The sequence below is a fragment of the Onychomys torridus genome, chromosome 5 (assembly GCF_903995425.1).
Source record: "Onychomys torridus chromosome 5, mOncTor1.1, whole genome shotgun sequence".
Taxonomy (NCBI): domain Eukaryota; kingdom Metazoa; phylum Chordata; class Mammalia; order Rodentia; family Cricetidae; genus Onychomys; species Onychomys torridus.
The window spans coordinates 5,450,659-5,466,733 of record NC_050447.1 but is presented as its reverse complement, the minus strand read 5'-3'; the positions used below and the strand labels follow the sequence as shown (position 1 = coordinate 5,466,733).

Genomic DNA, 16,075 nt, shown 5'->3' with positions numbered 1-16,075 from the left:
TAAAACACCGAAAGATTAAAGAAACCTAAGGACAGTTCTCATATACAAGAATCAGGCTTGTACTGAAGGCAGGCTCGTAAATTCTACCCTTAGAGGCTTGGCCACTCATTCTGAGGGCCCTGGAACGCCCATTTACACTAACTCTATGTGGGTTTTATAACTGTGGTACAAGTGACTCTTGAATGCCACCTTGAGACACTGCCTGGAGCTAATGTGAGGTTTGATTTTCCATAAGTCATCTTAAAAACACTGTGTATAGTAGAAAACGCAAGGGATTGTCCTGATTCACCAACTTCAATGCAGTTTTTTTGTTGTTGTTGTTGTTGTTGTTGTTGTTTTTTTTTGAGCAGGGGATCGAACCCAGGGCCTTGCACTTGCTGTCCTGGAACTCATGACCAGGCTGGCCTTTAGAGCTGATGGCCTCTGCCTCCCAAGTGCTGGGATTAAAGATGTGTACCATCACCACCTGGCTTCGGGTGTTCTCACTGCTATGTAATCTTGGATTTGATACATACAAACCTGAAAGATTTGCTACCTGCATTTTTATTTGGGAGTCTCTGTCTTGAATCCCAGCTCTTCAGTTTGTACACAGGTTTATGAAATGTGTGTTTATTGTATATATTAAAAAGAGACCCATTTTGCTACTTTCCCTCATAGATGGTGGGAATCTTGTGAGCCAGGGTCCACCTAGGTTCCCCTAAGTGTGATTATAATTCTATTTAATTGCAGAGTTACTTCTTCAATTTGATTTACTCATGAATGCAGGGCTTCATTCACAGATATCTTTAATTTCTGTAGATAGCTTTATTATTATTGTTATTATTTCTTTCTTCAAATAGGTTTACAAGAGTCAAAAGGTAATCTTGAAGAGAAATAGTTTCCACTTAGCTTTCATGAATTCCATTTTACTGAGAAGGTTCCTCAATAGAAGGTAAAGTTAAAGAATTCTGTGTTAGATGTAGAAAGTGACAAAATTATGCATAATTATCTATGCAATTACACTTTCCCGGCTTGAAGATTTTTAGCCAGGAAAGCTTAATAACATTTGCATGGTTAAATGAGACAGCAGGAACAGGGGAGGGCCTCAGGGCATGGCCGTCTATTTAGGCATCCACTTGATTTCCAACATAATTAGTCATATGATTGTGTGCCTAAACTTAGTGGATACATGTACGTAATTATCAATTATTAAAAAGTGGTGCTTGTAATGTTTTTCTCTCTGCTTCCTGCCAATCAAATTACCAAGGAACATACTATGTTCATGTTTCATCACATAAATTTTCAAGTAAAATTAACTGTGAAGCCTTAGGTGAAGGTAGATGAATGAGAAATCTGTGAATTAATTTGGCTGAATGGTAGCTAATTCAGCCATTTGGATATCTATGGTTTTAGGAAGTTTTCTTGCTATCCAATCATAACATCGTTGAAGGATTTGACCATGGTAAATATTACCACAGTACCTCTGAGAGTTCAGGAAGCAAGTTCAAGTATGTTCATAGTGACTTCAAGTTACAGTTCAGAAGCGTTGACACTGCTCAGACGGCCTGGGGCTGAAAGGTAGAGACAGACATTGCATTTCTTCTCTAGACTATGGCCCAGTGTTTCCCATATGGTTTATATTGTGCTCAACCCCAGGAGACTACCATCATCCACAAGAAGTTTGATGTATGTCCATGGGTTGGCATTCAAGGCAGTGTGACTTCTAAATTACTGTAAGCAATTTCTAAAAGAGAAAGCACCATGAAAAACATGCAGTTTTCTAGTAATTATGCCAAACTATCCAAGTTATATTCACTCATATCTGAGAATTAAAATAGTTCTCTCCTGGAAAACACATGCCAGTCAGCCCTGAAAACATATACACAAATAACTTATACAGCCTGGGCAGATTGTACTTATGAACTTAGGAATAACACACACACACACACACACACACACACACACACACACACACACACACACAGTTTATGAACAGAAGAGGTTGCAAATTTGAAAGAGAGCAAAGAGGGGTATTGGGAGGGTTTCGAGGGAGGAAAGAGAAAGGGGAAATGATGTCATTACATTATAATGTCAAAAGTAAAAGAAATAAAAAATCATGCCCTAGGGGGTAGAATAACATAAGTATATTATAATTTAAAATAAAACTATTGTAAAACCTTTAAAAACTAAGTTAAAAAACACAAGGATCTTAGAATAAGAAAATTTAAAGAAAAGAAACTTCTAGAACCAGGTTATAATTTTAAAGAGGAATTCCCAGTTGGGGAAGGTTTAGGATGAATTAGAAGCCAGTAACACTGATATTCTCCAATGCTCATGCTTCAAGTACCAACAGTGTGTCACTTCTTTCTTCAGAAGAGAATGTTAGATGAGACAGTAACAGAATTGTCCTAAGAGAAATTTACCAAAGTGACATGTACCTAAGAGAGAGGGCCTCATGTTTCCAATTCTGGCAGTGGAAGAAGGATTTAGCTACCTTCTTAGTATGTCAGACCCAAGTCAAGTCAAGGGACATAGCTGGACAGTGGAGACAGACTTCTCTGGCAATGAAACAGGTAAGACCAGATGACGATAGGGTTCACCCAGACCTACAAATGCAAACCTTCCACTGGTTTTGCATGGTTTAAATAACCCAAATACTGTTCATAGGCCTCTCAAATTATCAATAAAGACAAAAAGCAAACAAAAGTAGAGCAGAGAAGCCTAGTTAGATATTCCTTAGGAGAGGTGCACTCAGTGTGCTCTAGAAAGTTAAGCCTGGTCACACCACCAGCTACCAAGCACTGTGAGTGGAATCTAAAAGAAGGCTAGTTTTTGTCGGAGCAATCAAGAATTCTCTTTTATTGAACCAAGGCAGCAGATAGAGGAGATTTTCAGAGTGAGGGAAAAAAGAAAATAAGAAACAAACCTCTCAACCTGAGGGAACTGGAGTCATTATTATTATTTCCCAATGAAGCCAGTTTTAGTTTCTGAAGAAATACTTTATTCTGTAGGAAGTAATTTGTTACTTGTGTTGTACAAAATAGGTGAAGGCTGGTGACGTGTATTTGAATGAGGAAATTGAAAATCCACACTCAAATTCTTCTTTTTTCTTTTAGAATTTTGTTGCAATAAGTATTGGTTTCTCTCTTTCAGACATTTCCCATTTGGGCATTATGCTTGTTTTGAATAAGCTGCAGAAGGTACGGAACGAGTTTCCTGATGTTTGTGGGCCAGATTCACATGATCACTTTAAGTAAGGCTAACAGAAAGGGTACACACTGGTGTTCTTCTTTTGACATGGGTATGGAACACATAAAGAACATATTTTAATATTTTATCCTATTTGTCTCATCCAACTCATTTGCTGTGACTAGAAATGGGTTTTAATACAGTATTTTAAGGGTTTCTACCCTAAAAAAAAATCACAGGCTGACATGTAGACTATAAATGTACAATCTGCAAATTGTCCTACAGAGAGATGGCTACCCCAAGTCTCTCACCAGCACCCTTACTGCTGTGGTCCTGCCATTGACAAGAGTCCTGAGGCTTCTGGAGTCAGAGTAGGCTAGGCAATATGGAAACCTATATGGGGATGGAGATTGACATCCTATACATCCTCTCCTAAAAGTCATAGGTTTTTAAACAAAAATCCCAGAGTCAGGTGTAACTTACCCTCTTTATGAGCATTGGTAAGGCAAACCCAAGAGATTACTCTCCCCCTCAACAAGGCCTACCACTCATAGTTTCTCACAGGAACTAGATGATAACATCCTGTTGCTGAAGGTACCACATCCCTCGACTACAAGACAGAGAGATCAAGCTGGAACTGAAGAGGAAGCTTCCCTTCTGCTGACTAGCTTTCTGGGTGCTGAAAGGTGCTATATGGGCTGCTTAGGGAGGAAGGGCATCAATGGTTTCACCCAGCCGAGAATCCTATAAACCACAATGTCATCCTGTCAGACAAGGTGTGCCTACTGAAGCCATAATGGTATGACTGTTATCAGAATAATCAAATTCTCTTTGAGTAGATATGAGGCTTACCCCTAGGAAGGAATCCTTGATAATGTAATGTAAATACAGTAAAAAACAAACAAACAAACAAACAAACAAACAAACAAAACTCATGGTTGATGAGGTCTTCAGCCCTAGTGGAGAACTTATGACTATTTATTACCCTTCTTTAGCTTATCATAACACCAAATTTCCTTGTAAGTATCTACTTTTATACCCATATACAAGTGCTCATCTCAGCCTTAACCAGAGATGCTTCTCTTTGTAAGGGGTGATGGTGAATACAGAGATGCCTGGCTGCTCAGGGTGCTGTGAGTAATTGACAGTTGAATGCTTATCCTTAAACAAGACATTTATACTACTGCCTCAAAGGTTAAGGGAACATGGCAGAAAAAAAAATGTAAGAACAAGAAAATGGGAAGAAGGACTGTGATGTGTTAGTTTCTGGCCTGGCACAGCCAGCACACCTGTGATCTCCCAGGAGCTCTGGCTGCATGCAATGATTCAGCAGGGCTTGGGAAGGTCCTACCTCTCCCTCCTGAAGGACTGGTTCCTGATGGACTCTGGGGGAGAAGAAGCATCATTTGCAGGTAGTTAGCCACAGATAAATCCGTTGGGCTCCAGTGGTTAGTTCCAAACCCATCATCACAGAGATGGCCCTGGTTAAACTCAGTGAGTCACAAAACAAAAAGACACTAAAGAGGAGCAGGGACTCGTAGGCAAGAGGAGGTACAAAGGGGCTAGGTGGGAATTCAGAGAGGGTGGGGGGGATATACTATGTACATGTATGAAATTGTTAAAAAACAAATAATAAAAGTTTTTTTTTTAAACCTTGCTTGCTAGCTAGTTGGATAATTCCATTATTGTCACTTCATACTTATGGTTATTAAGCTATAGAAAAAGTATCCAATCACAGTAGAATATGAGGGCTTGGTTATGAAGATGACCTTTTCATATTCTTCAAAAGCTCATGAATGAGAAATGCAAAGTATACATTAGAAAATGGCTTGGTACTACACTCTGGGTGCAACATGAAGCCAACAAGATTCAAGAGCTGTGAGACCAAGTCATGGCATTTCCTGAAGACTGTTGCAGGGGTCATAAAGCCGAGATGATCATTTTTCAGTCCCTGTAAACCTTTCCATGACATCTCACCGAGGACAATGTCCTTGCATTCCAACTGGCTTGTGTACCCTTCTGTTTTGGTGTGTGGCATTCACATCTTATTTCTCTGATATAATTTATATTTGGCCTCAATGAGAAAGTGCATGGAAACCCCGTTACTGATATCATTCTCATCAATGATGTAGCTCACATCATTGGCATTTAAATGGCTGTAACTGCATGCCTGGGTTAACACTGCTGCTAAGTTGAATGAGGAAAGCATTTGTTTCTATTGCTGTGTCTGTGATTGCAGTATGAATCACCCTTTCTTGTAAAAACACACATTTCCTTGATTGTGAGAATATCTTGGGCATGGGAAGTAAATACTATTCTGGAGAATTCAGTCCAAGTTCATAGGCCCCTGAGCCTTCCAGAACCAAACAATTGCAGTTGCTTCAGGACTGAGTCTTTTTATTGAGGTGTAATAAACTTGATTTTTTTTTCCTCTCAGTGTTTTAATTTGGGAGACTCAATGCTGGAAGGGGAGGGCAGGCTGTATGAATCATTCCACCATTTCCCAGTATTAGAAGAGTCTGAAGGTGCCTGCTCTTGCTGTAGTCCCTCTAGAGGAACAAGGACCAGTGGTTTGCTGGTGAGTCGCCCTCTGCATTCATCTGAGCCCCTCAGTGCCCTCTCTGCTCCATTCCTTTAGGGGGTCATGTTGTCTGCTTAAAAGAGTATTGGCAGTTCCTTGAGCTAATGATTTGTTTGGAAGACAGAAGTCTCTGAGGTGCCAATAACTGCACAACTTTCATAATGTAGTTTTCCGATCTTTGATCTGTTTTTTTTTTTTTTCTGTTCTGAATACACGGGACCCTCAATAGCAAGATTAAAGATGCCTCGTCCTACAAGGAAGGTGGAAGTTGAAAACTTAAAAGCTGCTCAGATTTCCAAATAATATTCTTGTACTTTTTCATTTTGTCAACATCCTGTTTGGTGAGCACCATCCTTCATTCATGTGATAATTGGATGGTAATCCAAATAGTGTGGCATCATGGGCTTCCCAAGGATACATTGAACACAAGCTTAAAACGTGCTTAGTGCAAACTGGTTTGTCGTCGGGCTTGCAGCCTCATCTCAAATTCTATTTGATTTAAACATTTACTTGGCACCTTGCAGATGTCAAATATCACATCTTCCTTCCTAGAAAATACCCAGAGTTCGGAAAGTGTGTTTGAGAGACCCATGCTCTTAATTGAGCGGTTAAGGTGATTAAAAAAACGGTCATGGTAGAAAATGAACTGAAATGGTTGAAGAGAATGAATGAAGGCTTTGAGGCCAGAGAAGAGAGCATTTTCAAGTGGGAGGGGCCTCAGGCACCCTCGCTAAGGACCTGACTGGACTGAGCTAGAAGGAAGGTGATCATCAGGAGTGCAGTGTGGGGGCAGGGAGGGTGGAGGTGGAGGTGAGAGATGGGGGTTGGGGAGAGGGGAAGTGAATGTAGGAAGCAGTCAGGAAAGAACTGGTTTAGAAAGGTCAAGAGGCCTTTAATCAGAACTCAGTGAAGAGCCAGTGAAGAGTTGTTTTGTTTTGTTTTGTTTTGTTTTTCGAGACAGGGTTTTTCTGTTTCTCTGTGTAGTTTTGGTGCCTGTCTTGGTAGACCAGGTCTCTGTAGACCAGGCTGGCCTGAGACTGGGGTCTTGGATCCCGTTTGTTATTTTAGTTTTTTATTTTCTTCTATTAGCTGGAGTCATGGGACATAGAGGCTTCTTCCTCTTGTTCCTCCTCCTCCTCTGAAAAACACCTTAAATATCCCTGAGATACCCATAAATATGGCCATGTAATGGCTGCTTGGACACCGATATTTCATGGGAATTATCTAACTTCTGCCAGAGAACGGGCAAATGAAAAGAGTTACCTTATCCCCACACTTTCACCTAAGCTCTGAGCCCTCCCTTTCTGAGTCTTTCTCTCCTGCCCAAGGACAACCTGAACCCGAGGAATCTCTGACTCCAAAGAACCTCCGCCTATCTGACCTCCGCTCCGCTCTCCGCATCAGGCCGTTCTAACTGCCCAACTCTGGCTCCCACTTACTCTCTTACCGTCGCTCTCAGCCACCCTGAGAAGCACAGACAGGTCTGGAAGCAGGCTAGGACGCATGAAAACGAGTTTCCGATCAGGACCCACATTGGGATTACAATAACCATCCGCTTCTCTAGCTACAGACCACGTCATAACTTGCCTCCTGGCGGGTCTTCCTGAGGCTTCCCTCAAATCAGTAAACTATAAAAGCTAAAAAACGTAATTCAAGATACATAATAAAATTCGTCTCATGTCTTCCAGAGCTTCCTGACATCAGGGCTAACTTAAGCATCTGGAGAGAGGTCTCCTGACCCCACAGGTGGAAGTCTCAGCTGTGGCATTTAAGGTACCATGGGAGAGATGAGAAAGCCCGTGAACAGAATTGCCAAATGCTGGCACACGCTATTTGAGCGGCTACTGCATAAGGGCTTCCAGGTCCCTGTTTAAAGTGTGGTAGAAAGGCCACTGGACTTGTGTGTTTCCTGCCCCACTTGGGCTATCAATTGAGCCTGGTCTGAAGAGCCACCGAGACGGACATTGGTCAGCTGACTGCCCCCGTGTACCTCATGGCATGGGGACATCAAACAAAGACGTCCAGCAGACCTCCTAGGCCTGGCCACGGGCTCACAGGGAACCCAGGATGCAGCATGGGGTGATCTGTTTCCCATTTTGGACACTGAGCCATTTACTCAGTCCCACATCTCCTCGTTTTCCTATTGTCAGGATAGGGGGACAGCCTTACCTATCTCATCAGACCCCACCACTTAATTGTATTTTCAGGGGCATCCCTCTCACACACACATTTTTAGTGGTGCCAACCTGCCGTGTGCCCTTAATGGGAAGAGATTTTCAAGCAAAGGTAGGAGCTTTCATTTCATTTGCTTCTCCCATGTGCCTCACTCCAGATCTGTCAGAAGTGCTTCTCCTCCTCATGCACACAGACAGGGCTTTGCTCTCTCAAGTATCAGAGGACATCACCCCACAAGCTCTTCCTTCCTGGTTCCCTCTCCTAATTAACTACTCAGCTAATTGTTACAGGACCACCATAGAGCTGGAGTCCAAGGAATACTCTTTTGTATCCTTTATCAATCAAGTATACCCAGGTGTTAAGGAATAGTAACAGTCCAGAGGTATTTACACCCCCAGACTCAAAAGGGTGTGGGCTCTGCAAAAAACAGACTTTAATATAACAATCTATTACTGTTAGCCCTCAGCAATTATCACCTGTGTCTCCTGAATGCTAAACTAATAAAGGAAACAGGTGCCTTAAAATAATCTGTCTCAGATAAGGCTTATCTCAGGTAAAAATTAAGAGCATGTTCCAAATATCCGCCCCCCACTAACACTAACCAATACAGCAGAGTACTAAAACATTACAATATCATGGTCACCAGCTCAGGATTTTAAATTTCCCATGGCTGCTTCTTAATATGTTTAAAAATTCTTCCAAGCTCCATAGAATCCACCTGGATGGGTCAGTGATCTCTGGAGCCGGCTTGAATCCACCTGGATAGCACCTTGTCAGACAATTCCCAAAGCAGCCGATGATAATCCACTACCCAAGGACACCTGGCTACCTCAGAAGCCCCCCCCCTTCCCCATCCTCCAAGAGTTAACTGATGCCCACCAAGTCAGCTGGAAGCAGTTTTAGGAGACACAGCGCCCCCATCCCCGTTCACCCACCTTTTTTTTTTTTTTATATAATAAGCAAAGAGTCTAGAATATTCGAATTCCTGGCTACTTCTCCAGCTACATGACTGCACATGTGCAGTTCAGTAGCCAAGCAAGGGGCCTTACATACTACGTAATCCATGTGCTGCGTGATCACATAATTTGTGCATAGCATGATCATGCAATCTATGCGCATGTGTGGCATAGCTCCATAAGCCCATGCGTACATGTGCAGGGGAATGCATAAAAACTGGTCACAGGCTTGCTGTGGATGATTGATTGATAAATAAAGCTGATTGACCAGTAGCCAGGCAGGAAGTATAGGCAGAACAAGGAGAGAGGAAAATTCTGGGAAGTGGAAGGCTGAGGCAGAGAGATGCTGCCAGCCACCATGATGAGAAGCAGATGTTAAGATACTGGTAAGCCATGAGCCATGTGGCAAGGTATAGATGAATAGAAATGGGTTAATTTAAGATGTAAGAACTAGATAGCTAGAAGCCTGAGTCACAGCCATACAGTTTGTAAGCAATATAAGTCTCTGTGCTTACTTGGTTGAGTCTGAGCAGCTGTGGGACTGGCGGGTGAGAGAGCTTTGTCCTGACTGTGGGCCAGGCAGGACTGGAGAAAACTCCAGCTACACAGACTCCTCCCCTATCTTCTCCTCCCACCTCACCCCCATGCACATGTCTTCCACAGGCCTGATAACATTCTCTTCTGTCCCTTCCTTCTCCTAATAAAACTCTTATAGGGGGTTTTGTCATACCTCATGGCTTTTCTCACATAGTAACAGTGCTGCTTAATAAATAACATTGCGCTGCCGCATTAAAATCAACAGTAGGTAGCTCCAAGCTGTGGAATGAACTCTCAACGATCTAACAATGAGGTAAAAAAGTTTGGTATTCAGGGTGGGCAAAATGGCTCAATGGGTAAAGGTGCTTGCCACCCAGCTTGATGACCCAAGCTTCATGCCTAGGGTCTAGTGAAGTTAACACCCAAAGCTGGCCCTCACACTAGCCTAGTTGTTTATAATAAAATAATTTAATTATTCATAAGAAAAAGTAGTATGAAGAAACATAGTTATAAAATATTTCCCAAATTCAAGATTATAAAAATAACATTAGGTACTATCAGTAAAGGACACCATGTGTCCCAGTGTGTCACTACAGTTGCTCTCATCTGTGTGCTATGTGACTCGATAGGATTAAAAAGCCTAAGTTGATTTCACATGCCTTACTCCTTATTTAAATTATTCCTTACATCTGGTTGGTACATAGTGTAGTCTCTAAGATGACTGGGAAGTGCCAGCTCAAGGATGGTGAATTATTGATAGGACAGATCACCCCCACTGGTGTATGCTTCTCTTAGACAGTACCAGTATGATTGGCAGGAGAGTACACCCAACTTCCAGTGTAGTAACGAATGAACAAAAACAAAATTACCAAGCAAGTTCAAGTCACCAACACGTGAACAAACCTTTCCAACAGAAATACCTTGGCTGCCATGGATGATACAAAATCTAAACACCAAAGCCTTACCCAGAATTGGGTCATATTTGAGTTGAGTTCTGCTCTCTTTCCAGGACAGCAGGCAGTTGAGGCTGTCCATGTCTGCAGATTCTATGTAGTTCTTCATCGTCAGCATCATCTGGTGGGCTCTCGCTATCCCGAAGTGAACTTTGGTTTCATCCATCAGCTCTGTTTTCATGAGCTCCACTGTGGTATGGAAAGCTTGCTGGAAGTACTCAGAAGCCTTGCTGTACTGCCCCTAGTGAGCAAGAGAGAACACTCTTTTATTTCCTACCTCACCCATTTCACAGATTTGCTCATCTCACCTCGGCACACCCATTTTTGAAGAGAAAGAGCAGGCAAGCTGGCTTTTCATCAAAAGGCTGTCTTCTGTGAGCAGTGGTCACTTGATGGTCAGAATTTTGAAATTAGTTTGGTTAGAAAGCTACATCTATGGCTGAAACACATGAAGTACACAGCAGCAGGAGGAAGCTGGGGAAAGTGAGCTGGTTGCCACGATTTCAGCACAGTGTTACTAATGATAGCATTGTATTTATTCAGTGGAATGTATACAGCTGTCTCTTGTTTTTATTTGTAGCAGGAGGGCACTTGATGCCATGTCAGTGCAACACATGCAGCTGTCTACTGATGTGGGTCACTGCCTCTCTCTCCTTAGATGCACCTGCACTGCTTAGCTAAGATCATGGGAGAAGCTAGATTTAAAACATAGGATTGCAATGTGGCTAGAACAAAGAGAAGGTGAGAGGGGATAAGGAAGAAACATGGCTTCACCTCCTGGCCTCTACATGCATGTGTACCCACGCAGCTGTGCCTGCTACATAGGAATACTCATACACACACAGAAAAAAATAGAGATATCTAAAACATGGTTGAATACTCCTGTCGAAAGAAACTTTCACAGGAGAGATTTTTTTGCAATACAATTTTAATCTCTATTCCCATACTTTGTGAAAGAAATGGGTATTCAAACCCCATGGATACATCTTCAGGCCACACACCAGCACAGAGGGGATGCAGCTTCAATCCATAGCTCTCTATGCAGTGGGGCAGGTTGATGAGTGGTCACACTGACGAGTAAGGAGACACCTGACAGCGGGATGGTGATGAGCGGTTACACTCACATGCAGCACATGTAACAGTGTATGTCCTGTGTCCATAGGGCAGACTATATACGCTTCCTATTCAAATTATTCCTTCGACCAAATTTGCTGATTGATGTGTAGTTCCTTTATATTGTATATGTAATAATCATTATTTGTTGCTATAAGCAATTCATTCTTCTATCAAAAAACAAAAATTTTAAAAAGAAAAGATAATTTGATTAAAACCATGTGAAAGGTGGCATCCATGTTTCAACTATATATGATTGAGAACCATGAGAAATACTAAGGATGATGAAAATACAGATTATCCTGATAGATACCAATGAGAAAGGACAAACTCCATGAAAAAGCACAATTTTGCCAAGGATAGCCCTTTTGATTTTTTTTTTTTTTTTTTGAGACAGGGTGGGTTTCTCTGTGTAGCTTTGTGCCTTTCCTGGAACTCACTTTGGAGACCAGGCTGGTCTCCACAGAGATCCACCTGCTTCTGCCTCCCAAGTGCTGGGATTAAAGGCGTGCCAACAGGATAGCCCTTTCAAAAAAAACAGAAATTGAAGCGTCTAACTGCTCCTGTTATACTTCTGAGCCTAAGGCTGTTCATTGATTTGGGTTGAGAGTTTGAATCTGGCCAATCAAGGGCTATAAATAAATGGGCACATATTTAAACTTCCAGCATTATTTAAAGACGTGTTAAAATGAACTCGTGCATTTATCTGCTTAGTCATGGGGCAACCACTATGTGTGAGGCTGCGTGGCCCCAGTGACACTCGGCAGCAAGGGACGGAGGCAGGTGGCTCGCTTTTAGAGGAGACAGTAATGCCTGAAATGGTGATTGGGCCTTATTTAACCCAAGTGCTTTTTCTCCCTAGGACAGGACTACCGTGAGGTAACTGTCCTCCCTTCAAACTGACGACTGTCTGTCATGAACTACTACCAATGAAAATGTCTCTAAAACAGTCAAGTAAACTCAATCACTATTCATTCTTTTCAGATGCTATCTTTTTTTTTTTTTTTTTTTTTAAGTACCTTTTGGGAATCAGTTTTCCTTAGTGTCTATTGTGTTCCCACATCCTTCATTCTTACATAAGCTTACTATGTACATTAATCTCCTCTAAAATTCTGTATAACTTTCTAAAGTTCATCTTTGTTTTCAAGTCATTTCTATTATAAATTTCTAATGATTCTAGAAATCATTTCTGACAATCTTAAATAGGAGCTTGAGGTTGCACAGCAAATTATACATACATTAGTCCATCCACGAGATGGCAACCCCAACCAGGGCTCTGCAGTCCCTGGCAATTCCAGCATAAGAGCTCAGTGACATCATAGACCTGAAACAGAGCTTGTAACAGAATTTTCATGCCTATTCTGTTTCTAACAGATCCAATAAGCAAAGTCAAAATAAATGAGTGTTTTCTAAGGGTAAGTCATTCTCTCTCTGTGTGTATGCGTCTCTGTGTGTGAGTGTGGGCTTGCATATGCCATGGCACACTTGTGGAGGTCAGAGGACAACTTTCAAGAATCAATTTTCTTCTTCCAGCATGGGTTTGGGGGATGGAACCCAAGTCATCAGGCTTGAACAGCAAGCGCTTTGACCCACTGAGATGTCTCATTGGCCCTTTACTGTTATTTTGACATAAGAATTGCCATTCTCTTAACTGTGATTATTGTTTTATCTTATTAGGAATGGGAAATCTCATAATGGGCAGATACTTGATTATCTCCCCTAAAATACTCTCATTTGGACACATTATATATATTTTCAATTAACATTCTATCAAAAGATCACATCTAGAGAGTGGCATGGGAGGCCCATTCTTCCAGATTTTATAATAAAAGTTTAACTACAATAAAGACTATTTTTAAGATGCATTAATTTAAATAATAAAAGCACTACCATAATCACAAAATACGCCAATTTCAGTGTTTTTTTCAAGATAACAGTTTGCCTTGTAACTTCTGTCTCACAATGTTCTATTTTGAAACTTATTACCAGCAATACCATTAAAGTAAGTGGCCTGAGCAATACAGAGGCAGAAAGGATGAGATGGGGTGGCTGCTAGCGAGCTCTCCTGCTTGTTGTCTATTGCTATGATTAAACATTATGACCAAAAAGAGTTTGGGGAGGAAAGCATTTATTTCTCCCTACAGCTTGCAGTCCATTATGAAGGAAAGCCAGGATGGGAACTCGCAGAGGGCAGGAAGGAACTCCATTTACACACCTGTTGCTCATGTCTCACTTAGCCTGCCTTGGGGTAGCACTGCCTACAGATGGCTGGGATCCCCCATACCAATCAGACAGATGCTGGGGGCTATCTTTCTGTATGCTTTGACTATATGTTGTTCCCATTGGTTAACAAATAAGCTGTTTTGGCCTATGGCAAGGCAGCTTAGAGGCAGGTAGGAAATCCAAGGAGAGAGACAGGAAAGAGAAAGGTGGAGTCTGGAGAGACACCAGCATTGCCAGGAGAAGCAAGACGCGATGGTCACGTGACAACTTATAGATTAACAGAAATGGGTTAAGTTATAAGAGCTAGCTAGTGAGAAGCCTGATCTATAGGCTGTATGGTTGGTAATTAATGTAAGTCCCTGTGTGTTTACTTGGGACCAAAGGCTGCAGGATGCGGGTGAGAGAGATTCGTCCTAAAGGGCAGGCTGGGCAGGACCAGAGAAACCTTCCAACTGCACACAGACTCACCTACATGCCAGTCTGATGGAGGCAATTAAGGTTCCCTCTTCCCAGAGGGTCCTAGCTGTGTCAAATTGACAAAAACCATAGTTAGCACAAGGGTCTTACAGGTACAGGACTAATGAGTGGCAGTGGCATTTGATTTGTTTTTAAGGATTCAGGACAAGTTTTCCAAGTGATATGATCAGAAAAATGAAAGTATGGGATTTTAAAAGTGGGAGAATGCTTTCTCAAGTGGTTTGAAACTGGATCCCAAATCCGCACAGTGGACTGACGTGGTTCTGTTTTCCAGTCACATTGGCTTGTGACTGGAAAGCAGATAATAAAACAGCAACTGCACATAGGGTCTGGGCCCTCACAAAAGTTATATTCTAGTCATACAGAACAATAGCAAGAAAGCAGGGCAGGCAAGAAAACCACACAGTAAACACAACACAGACTATTAAAATACATCAGTGATGACCTCTCCTAGTGATCACTTTCATTTGGGCCACCAAGGGTGGCAGAACATGGCACTGTACAGAGTTCCAAATGGCAAGAATGTGAAATGGCCAGCAATGTGACATTGAGACCGGAGAACATGCCACAGAGAGCCTTCTAGCTGAGGCATACATACTCAGTCAGAACTAGCTTGGAATGTGTGAGGAACTATCAAGAAGTCTCCTTGGCTGTGGTGGAGTTGAAGGAGAGTACAGGGAGCACTAAGGTCAGAAGTCAGGTGGGGCCAATCATAATTCAGTACAGGGCATGAATATAACTATGTCTTCTGCCACAGACAGGCTTGTTGTAGAGGGTATGTTTGGGAGGGGCAAAAATGGCTGGCAGACTTTGGGTTTGAACAACTTGGATGATGGATAGGTTGGTTAATATATTGCTTATTTTTATGTTATGTTTGATGTGTCTACTAGGAATTGTGACTCAGGTGCAAAGTGAGCAGCAGCTGGATGCTCAAGGCTATAAAAGCTAAGGAGAGATGAGGATTTGGTGATGTGAATTTGGCAGAGAAGTACAATTTAAGAGAGAGAAGATGAATTGACTTAGCAGTAATAGTTTATGTCTAAAGAGATCTGGGTGAGAATGTCAAACAGCCAGAAGGCTGAGTCTGGGCTTGAGGAGGGAGGAGCTTGATGTATTAAGGAGCAAAGAGTGATTATGTACTCAATATACAATAGGAACTCTACCAGGCACTCCATGCTTATCTTACAATGCCTAATCCAGCCATGACGGTGGCCTATGTCTGAAAAGTCAGCACATGGGAGATTAAGACAGTAGGGTTGTGAGGCTAGCCTGGGCTTCATTGAGAATTTCCAGCCAGAAAAAAGAAAAAAAAAAAGAAAGAAAGAAAGAATGGAAGGAAGGCTAATTTTCTAAATTATTTTTAAGTGTGTGTGTAAATGTGTGTGTGTGTGTGTGTGTGTGTGTGTGTGTGTGTGTGTGTGTGTGGTGGATGTGCACATGAGTGAGGATGCCTGAGGCACTGGATCTCCCTGGAGCTGGGAGTTACAGGTGCTTGCTAGCTGCATTATGGAACCTAACTCACGTCCTCTGGAGGAGCAAGCAGTATGTACTCAACTACTAAGCCATCTCTCCATCCTTGATACACCTTTCTTATGTTCTTCTGAATATTGACAACACTCTGGTTGTTCAAAGCTTATGTCAGCACTACAGTAAACATTTAATCATTTATTGTTTTAATGTTTGTGTGCAAATTGTAAATTTTAAGACACTTCAAATATAATAACATACTAACATTCTAAGTACTGCTTTCTACTAGATGTCTTAAATATGTAGAAAATCGTGTAGTAGGGCTGGTGAGATGGCACAGCAGGTATAGGTGCTTGCCACTAGTTTTGGGTTTTCTTGTTACTGACATCTGGAAGGTGAGGGAACTGAGCAGAGAACTAACTTGC

General features: G+C 41.9%; 1 protein-coding gene across 1 annotated transcript in view; it reads right to left on the bottom strand.

Annotated features, from left to right (window-relative positions):
- The window catches only part of Ttc29 (tetratricopeptide repeat domain 29), a 202,233-nt gene that overhangs the window by 47,204 nt on the left and 138,954 nt on the right, over nucleotides 1-16,075 (bottom strand). The window contains exon 11 of the mRNA XM_036188837.1: nucleotides 10,383-10,611. Within this exon, the coding sequence (XP_036044730.1) occupies nucleotides 10,383-10,611 (229 nt within the window). The remainder of the gene's footprint in view (nucleotides 1-10,382; nucleotides 10,612-16,075) is intronic.